General features: G+C 37.3%; 1 protein-coding gene across 1 annotated transcript in view; it reads right to left on the reverse strand.

Moving 5' to 3' along the window:
- LOC105288587 (fibrocystin-like) overlaps positions 1–9,730 on the reverse strand; it is a 301,050-nt gene that overhangs the window by 288,554 nt on the left and 2,766 nt on the right. The window contains exon 2 of the mRNA XM_023527696.1: positions 8,255–8,411. Within this exon, the coding sequence (XP_023383464.1) occupies positions 8,255–8,411 (157 nt within the window). The remainder of the gene's footprint in view (positions 1–8,254; positions 8,412–9,730) is intronic.

The following is a 9,730-nucleotide window of genomic DNA, read 5'->3' on the forward strand; positions in this document are numbered from 1 at the left end:
AGTACATGAGAAATAAGAGTCATGAAATGCTCAATCTCCAATATATTTTAATCTGCACAAGAATCCCAGATACATAAGCATCCCAGATTTCTATCTCCAATCCCAGTCTGGATAAACAGGTTATGGAAATCATTAATCAACAAATGAGGTAAAGAGTTAAGGAGAGATCAAGTCTTGAAAGACCTTGTAAGCCATCTTAAGGTCATTTTAAGGCTAATGGAAAGCCAGAGAAGGTTTTTAAGTGAGGAAGTATGAAACATTTATCTTTTGTTACTGAAAATATTGTAGCTTCTGTGCAAAAAAAGACTGGGTCCCTTTCAGTAGCATTTTTCATGTTACAATATCCAAGTTGTCAAGACATAAAACTATAAATTGTTTAATATCTATCTGTCTGTCTGCCCATCTATTGAAAGCATGTCCTTTCTCACAGCCATGGCTTATCTTTCATTTACGGCTAATCGAGTACGTCTGGGACTGTTCTCTGGAGGTAAATAATGTAAGTCATTGTCTGATTGGGAAAAATAAGGGGTTTCAGAGCCAAGTGTCCCCCACATTAAAAAGCCTTTGTCTCTGATCTTCTGATACACAGGTAGTAAATGAAATTGGTCACCGTCTGGACAAATGGACTAACATTTGAAGATACCAGGAAAGACTCTGTTCACAGAGAAATGCAAAACTAATGTTAACTTGCTTCTTCAGATCAGAAATTTAGTGATTAGCTTAGTGGTTCAACAATTAAAACTGAGTACTTTCCGGGTGCCTGGAGATATAATGGTCCTGGCAATAGACAGGTAAGCAAAAATGGACCTGGCTCCTGCTTAAGCTTGTAGCCTAGATTACACCTTCCCAAATGGGGGAGGTGGCGGGGGGGCAGGGAGGGAGGTGGCGGGGGGGCGGGGAGGGAGATGGCGGGGGGGGAGGGGTGGAGAAACACTCCCTAATATTAAATTTGTAAAGAATTGATATAAAAATAATTCAAGTTCTTAGCTGATTAAAAATTCAATCGATGATCCACTTAGCTTTTGATATAGGCAATATCCTCATAAAATAATTAACACCAACTGGTCACCAAGAAAAGACTAACACATGGAGACACACAAGATAAAGGGAGTTAAGGGTAGATTTTTAAAACAGGGTAATTCTTTCTGATGCTGACTTCTTAATCAGGCTTCCCCTGTAGATTACTGAACAGCCCAGACCCTTCTGGAGCACTATGCTTGAAACTATGAGAACAAAATTTACTAACTTCTGTGCTGCGCTTTCTCCACAGGGTTGCACATACAAAGAACATTAACATCTGATAAAGGTTTATGCAAGCCAACTTTCCTCCTACAAAAAGAAGGGGCTCACCATCATTTCCATTTTGTGCATTGATTTGAAGATCAGAGCCTTACCCAAAGACATAAGAGAGTCTGTGGCTGCCTCAAATTTGAACTTGGGTCCCCAGTTGGCTGACCAAACTGCAATGAGTCAACCTTGTCGCACTGTCCTATACACGGTCATCCCATCTCCTGCCTTTAAGGGTAGCTATGTTTCAACTGAGAGAGGAGAGGAGGCAATTCAGTCGATCTCTTCTTACAACCCACTTACAGAAGAATTGTTTTAAACTCACCAATTTGCAATGAATTTTACCAGTCCACAAAATTACCTTATGTTGACTGAGACATTATATACTTATGAGTGAAATAAATATTAATGTAAACTATTTCACTTTTATCGAAACTCCAGCCTGTCTTTAGATGGATTTCCTTTAAATCCACATTGGTATCTGGGAAGCCTTAAAACTAAAGACATAGGGTAATCTGCCCAGTGACTCACACAGACCTGATGTACAGAGAAACCACAAGTAATGTCTCAAGAAAGTCCTGTCTCATAGCATTCCCAGGCTGTTGCATTGAAAAGATCGTTGCAAGGTGAAGCATTCAGCTACTGAAACTGAGGCTGATTTGGTACTAACTAGAAGGGACCAAGTGTATAAACCATGGGATAAAAAAGGCTGTCCTGGGTACAGCATTTCATACCTCACTCTGAAATCCTCAAACCCTTGCCAAAGATGAGGAAACTCTACAATGAACTTGAGAGTGAGTCAAGAAAAGATACCTCATCTCAATAAGCCAAGAATATGTATTTGTATGCCACTGAAATTTCAAATATAATAGACTAACAAGAACTGAGAGTCCTCAAAACTGTGGACTAAAAAAATTGGAGAAAATGAGAGCATATTCCAAACAGCACCAGAAAAACACATTTCCACAAAGTCAAAATAACAAGAAGAATGAAAGCAAACAGACTTTGCTATGTCCACCTCTGTATCCCTCCCTCTCTTGCCACAGAAAGAAAAACACTTCAATATGCATTCTGAAGATAACAGAGGCAAAAGCAATCTAAGGTCTTTATTATGAAGCTAATTCTTTCACTAACCCAGTTAACTTTGTATGTACAAGCAGCTACTATCTGTAAATAAAAAATAAAATTGCAACTTAGGCCTAATATTCAGCCATCTCTTCTATTTTCATCAGTCAAAAACAAAACAAAACAAAACAAAACAAAACAAAACCAGAAAACAGAAAACACCTAACATTGAGCGCTTATTCTGGACCAGGCCCTATGCTAAGGGCTTTAGAAATATTCTCTCACTTGATACTCAAAACATCCATATGAGTTGGGTGATACATTGTAGTCTTGCCAAACAATAGCAAATAGTAAATGTTAGCTATCATGGTTACAGTTGCTGTCATTATAACTAGCATAACCTTAATGAGGAGAAACCTCAGGCTTATGGAGACTATGCAATTTGCCCAAGGTCACAGGGATGGTAACAAACAGAGCCCAAATTCAGACTCAGTTCTTTCTGACTCAAAAGCCTACCAAGCATTTAACTGCTTTGGTATGTACCAGTAGACCAAGAAATAGAAAGTCACATTAAAAGAAATCAGTGCACTATTAAGCAGCAATAGAGACTGGAAACAAGTTTTTGTTCAAACATTTTAAAGTGATGGCATTGTAAGTAGAAAGAAGCTACAAAATGTCTTCCTTTTGAAAGCCCAACTCCAAGGGAAGAGGGATTTCTAGAGTTCGTTTTCCTCTAATTGAGCCTTTCTTAATCATTATCTCTAGGCAATTTCATGTCAAGCTGCTTGACCACCAAAATACAGAGAGATTCATTGCTTCATTCAGAAAATACAAATGCTGTTCCAACAACCACAAGCCCAGAATGCATAATGTCTCTGACATGAGGGTGACGTTCCTTCTTTGTTATTATGGCTCATCATAATTACTTGGAATAAAATAATAAATTTTAATTCAGTGATGCCTATGGCCGTTGGGCATCTTACCATAAAAGAACGAAAAATATAATTAACTAAATCAAGGCAATATGCCTATTTCCATCCCAACTCATTAGTATTAATTGATTGGGTTAATTCTCTTTTGTGTTTAACAGTACTCTCTATAAAACAACTTTTTTTTGGGGGGGAAAAAAAGGAGGGAGGGAGAAATGTAGGAAAGTAGAGATGGTAAGTAAATAAAATTTCTTGATATTTTGATAACTAAGGCAAAATGATAAATATAGTTGAAGCTCTTATCATGGTCACAAAATAATCTGCCATTTTTCAATAAAGTTCAGGAATCAGTATATGTAGCATCATAAATAATGGGAAAAACTTCGGTGCCTTTTCCCAATTGCCTCGAAGAAATTTATAATTCTCCTTTTTACTCTATAAGTTGTACTTGTAAGAAAAAAAAAACGTCAATTCTATTTTATAGGTGGAAATATAAGTACAGCACAGAGAGTTCAAGACTCCTGAGGGCCATATGTAGAAGTGTTGGTTTTCCTGAAATAGAAGCCTGGTTCTTTACACATTAAGATGCTGGCTGCCATAAATGAAAAAATAACATAAAGGATGCAACATTTTTATAAAGCAGTTCTAAATGTAGTTCTTAGATGATCTAGTTCCACTTTTATTTAGCACTAATCTTTTCAGAGTATGTACATACTTCATTTAGAATACATTCTCTGTAATGTGGAAATGACTGAAAGTATTTCCACTATAATACTTCGCTTTTTGTTTGTTAAAATCTTTTGAAGAAATTGGTATTCGGCTTAAAATTTTCATGCTTTATCTCATCCTGTAGAGGGTATCAGAAAAATAAAGAAAATTCCACTCAGCTACTTCTCTGATATCATGAAGGGGTATGAGAAAGACAATAATATTATAGAGTGACTTGCTATTGATATTGATGAGGCTAATGATTTAATCTTATCTTTGAATAGTGTTTTATTATCCTTCAAGTACTTTCACACATATTATAGACCAAAAGAAGACATTAGAGGTTTAGAGTTATGCTATATCAACCAGATATTTGAGAGTCAGCATCCTTCACCAGTTTCAAATGCCTTTTAGAAATAGGAAATTAACTTACCAGTGGATTTTGTATTCCTAATATGCATAACGATATGCTTTTATACATGGGCATATGCATGTATATATGAATGTGAATATATGTATATTCACATTCATATATACATATGTGTGTACATATGGGCACATATGTATACATGTGTACCTAAATATATCGGTAAGAACGACCAAGTATAGTGAAAGTAAATTAGTTAGGAAAAGTGATATTTAAGGGAGCAAGATTATCTTCCTTAAATTTCATTCAGGACCTGAACCCTGCACCATTTTGTTTGTTCATTAATTCAATCATTAACACATATTCTTTGAATCCTCTTTATGTATCAGGCACTGTCCTAGACACTAAAGAGACAGTAGTGAATAAATTGGTAATGTTCTTTGCCTTTTTGAGCTTGTTCTAGCAGAGGAAACAGATTATAAACAAGAAAATTTATAATATGTAATGTGATGATAAGTGCAATAAAGAAAAGTAAAACAAAATAAAAGAATAGAAAATAATAAGAAGTAATTATAATTTTAGAAAAGATGGCATCTCTGATAAGTTAATTTTTAGAAAAGAAGATTTTAGAAAAGAAGACATCTCTGATAAGTTAATATTTTCTCAATGAGTGAATGAAATAAGTGAGCCAGCCACTTGACTATTTGGAGAAAAAATATTTCAGGCATCGGACATTGTATGAAGAGGCCCTAAGGCAGGTGTGCTCCAGGTATATTTTTAGAAGAGCTAGAACAAAGTAAATGAGAAAGACAAGATCAATGAAGGGATCAGAGGTTTAATAATAGTGGAAATTTTAGATTTTATTCTTGCGAGATGAGAAGACATTGAAGGATTTTGAGAAGAAAAGTAGCAAGATCTGACATATTTTTAAAGGACATGGAAAATAAACTATTGGGGGGGTTATTTTAGCATATAACATAAAAGTGAAATATCAATAACTTAAACACATGAACGCTTGTTTTTCTATCACAAAAAGTAACTTCATAGGTGGGCAGTCCCAGTTGCCATGCCACTATGGCAACTCCAAAGTCATCAGGGTCCTGGGCTTCTTTCGTTCTTCTGTTTCCCCATTCTTAATGAGTCATCTCATGGTCCAAGATGGCAGCTGAAAATGTAGCTATCACATTTACATTCCAGGAAACAAGGAAGAGGAAGAAGGAAAGACAAGTAGGACATGCCTGTTATTGGGTCCCAAATGTCCTGTACCACACTTCCTCCTTACATCTCATCAACTAGCTCTTAACCACAAGAGCTGTCTGTCTAACTACAAAAGAGACCAGGAAATATAACATTTGAGCTGGGTACATTGCAGCCCCAAATAAAAATTAGGGTTCTGCTATAAAGGAAAACAAAGAATTAGAAACTTTGGAATCAATTAAGAGGCCATTTGAAATGGTCCTGCCCAAAAATTATGTTGATTAGGACTAGATTGGTACCAACACAGGTACTGATATATGAGATACATATTGAAGATCCTGTCAACAAGATTCACTGACGGATTGGTCATGGGATATGAAAAAAAAGAGAAGGAAGTCTAGGATGTCTCTAAGGTCTTTGGCATGAGCCACTGGAAATGTGTAGCTCCGATAAGTAAGATGGGAAGTTCTTCAAACTTATACTCTCTTTGTAGATTGATACCTACATGATCAAAACTTGTCTCAGATACAAACGATATGCTATTCTTCTCTCCATCATCCAACTCTAACCTTACATCCTTGACACCTGATTACTCTGGACTACATTTTACTTTACTGCCTGCATCATAGATTTGAGAAATTTTATTCTTTTATATTTTCTCCTTAATTATTTTTTTCTTTAGTGATAATACACACTACTGGCATTAAGTATTATTCTTTACTTTTTCTTGTATCTCACACAGAGTTACTAGGCCACTTAACAAACATTCACAAGTCATCTGCTGAATCGAATTTGATATTTGTCCTTTCTCTGTTCTCATTTTTTTCTAGAAGCTATGATCCATATATCTATAATAAAAACCTCAGAGTTTCACTCTAGACAAACTTGCTCCCTGCCAACAACTCTTGTGCACCATTTGTACAGAAACAGGTGTCTACTACTTACAGCCACATTCCCACAAATGGTCTTACTTCTTAGAGACAGAGGAAATCCTTCATATAACAGGCCTTGCCTCTTCACAGGGTGAGGTTCTGTCCTTCCAAACCTGACATACTTATTCTAAATAATATGAAAATGAAATATTGCCTAAACCAAGAATATTAAAGAAAACTAGTATTGGAAGGTGATAGGTTGGAACAAGTATTTAGATTACTCGGATCTTGAAACCTCCAAGAATGAGCAGCCAAGTGCATAGTCCGCATACCCCTACCTTTCTCTTACCCTTTTCTGTGCCTCTGATGCCTCTTCTCCATCTTCAGTCTTTGATCTTAACACCATTCTTTGATTGAACATTTACCTGGGACTAATAGGACATTCAGAGACTCAGGCTGAGTCGAAATACTTTCACTGGGAAAACTTCTCCCAAATGATATCAATATAAGGCAAAAACCCTTGAGCACTTGAAGATATTCCCATCCTCCAGCAGAATTTGACTCCTGTGGGGAGGGTCCTGGTTAAAAGCTTGCAAAGAGCATCTTTTCGCTGAGCTAAGGCTTTAAGCCTGTAATTTTCCTTTGTCATTGCTAGTCTTTAGGTAGTTGATCGCTATCAATAAGTCAGCACTCCCCACAGCCACTGGCTACACACACACACACACACACACACACACACACAGACACACACACACACACACGTACACAAAAACATACACACCGCAAAGACAGGCCAAGAGCCCAAGTTGACAGGTCATCTTTCCTAAAGGGCACTAATTAACTGATTTGCCTGAAAACTTCTCCTTGCTACTAGAGAAAAGAAAAACAGCTTCCAGAGTATAGAATGGCAAAATGCCTGATCAGAAAAACTTCATTCCATCTGTAACGAACAAGTATCAAGATTGAATAAGTTTATCCCCTTCAGATTGTTCACACACACACGCATACACACACACACACACACACACACTTTTCTCATGTAGCCATACTCTTATTTTAACAAGAACAAATCCTCCTATAAGTGTTAAATATATTTATAGTAAAGAATAGTGTTTTAGTGCATAATTTTATAGATATCTATAACTAATCACATTTCCCAAGCAATTTTCATTCTCCACTTTGATGACCATTCCTTATTATCAGCCATTGAAGTAGGCAATAATTTGTATTCTCATTTAACAGATAAGGAAACAAAGGCACAAAGAGGTGAAATAACTGACTTAGTCACTTGATGATGTGGCGAAGGACTCGAGATTTGAATTCTTAGTCTCTTCCAACTTCCCAGACCCTAGAGCTATGTGGCCAGTTTTGCAATAAGGAAGCCTATTTATATGACTTTCCATGGGACCAGGAACTCAAAACCACAACAGGGTAAAAGCAGGAAAACACTGCTTTCTTGGCAGGGAATTTCAAAGGCAGCAGCATTAACCGATTTCAGAGCATTTTGCTATATTGTGGAGGCTGCCCTGAACGAGCATGACTACAAAGTACTCGAATAAAAAAGCATATTATTTGAGAACACTGGTAACTTTCTTGTATTTGAAAAATTAAAATAATCAAGCTCTGTGCTTATAAGAGTCAAAAGGAAGGGCTTTTATTTTGAACCCTCTGACTACTTCTCCCTTTCACAGTAAAATCTCAATTCGGTCCCAGAATAAATTGTCAACCAAGTGCTGGAACTTATCCAAAAAGTTCCTTTCTTTCCTTTCCCCTAAAACTAATAGAATTATATATATTAATGTTATCACCGATCTCTGAACTCCACTAACCTTTAACGTGAAGTAAGTTGAGGACGCTTGTATTGGTGTCAAGCAGTAGCAGTTGGCCAGTCTCCACTGTGACGTTGTCGCCATCTTGTGGCACTCTTTCAGGAAACCAGCTGTGAGCCCTCGACCACCTCTGGCAGAACTGAAAGGAAAAGTTGCCCTGGAAAACAGAGTTCTGTTATTTTCGTATTGTTTTAAAGCAGGATAGTGTGGGCGATCAATCATAATAGAAACTTCTTAAACTAAAACTAATTTAAATATAATTTTAAATGTCAATAAAATTAGTCATCCTGTCTTCCTCACACAATTAACTCGAAAAGGAAAAACTATGAAAGAAGGAAAGTTATACTTGAAATGTCTCTGTGCTCAGCCTCTGGAATTCTCCAACAAGATGCTTGTAATATGTTACTTTTTTTCCCAGCCCAGGCCTCCTTCTGCCTAACAGATGGAGTAGATTCCATTTTTTATTTTTACAGATATGTATTGAGTCTTGGACAAAAAGTCATAAATAGCCTGAAATGGGGAGAATTAAAATGGCCTGCTTGATAGGTGGCATTTTGCTTTGTATAATTGGTATCATTTTTCACTGACTCTATTGCCAAGTGTCTCCGTTTTATAGGAACATTCCTCTTTCTAATGCTCAGATCCATCCTCCCACTCTACCTGTTTTGATACTACTGTCTTGTTGCCTTTCCCTCTATGCCTGGTGCATCAGTGCTGAAAAAGCCCATGCGTAGGCGAAATGCCAACTGACTTCAGATGACAGCCCAGAACCTTTGAGTGAGGGACAGGGAGCGAGACTGAGAGGAGCCAGAGGTGGAAGTGCCCTCTCCCGATCTGGACTTCAGGCACCCTCTCAGAACACTTCCCTTTCCTCTTTATGGTCACACTGAGGTCATGTGTTTTTTAAAACAGGAATGTAGAAAGCATGGAAAGCAGTATTTGGCTCATGCAAGAGGCCAAGAACATGTCTATATGTGCAGCTGTGAAACTGTGATGATGATAAATATAATGAAATCAGGATAGAGAAGGTGATTTCCTCAAGGTAATACATACAAAGTGTGTATGTCTCTCTCCACACAGTTCTTCTTCCCTCACAGATCCCAACCAAATGTGGAGCCCGAGTTCCTATGAAATAACTGCCTAGAAGATTCTCTGATGAGGTGTCAGAGACAGATGGGAGACGATCATTAAGAAGGGAAGGTATGCTTTTAATACCAATAACTATACCTACACGGCAAATGGTGCCTTGGAGTATTTCTGGGAGAGAAAGATGGAAAAATGTATTGCCAGAAGAGCCAGTAGATTTTCCAAGAATGTGTACTGATGCCCAGCTCAACAGTCCTGAGTTGTTTACTCAATCCAACCACCAATAAGTATTTGGGGTAAAGAAAAGCGGGATCTTTTCATTTTCTACAAAGGAGAGAAAAAGTCACTGACTCATCCCAGTTTAAGAGACATAAAAGCATAAGGCACAGC

Source organism: Pteropus vampyrus, unplaced genomic scaffold (assembly GCF_000151845.1).
Source record: "Pteropus vampyrus isolate Shadow unplaced genomic scaffold, Pvam_2.0 Scaffold18, whole genome shotgun sequence".
In the NCBI taxonomy this organism is placed as follows: Eukaryota; Metazoa; Chordata; class Mammalia; order Chiroptera; family Pteropodidae; genus Pteropus; species Pteropus vampyrus.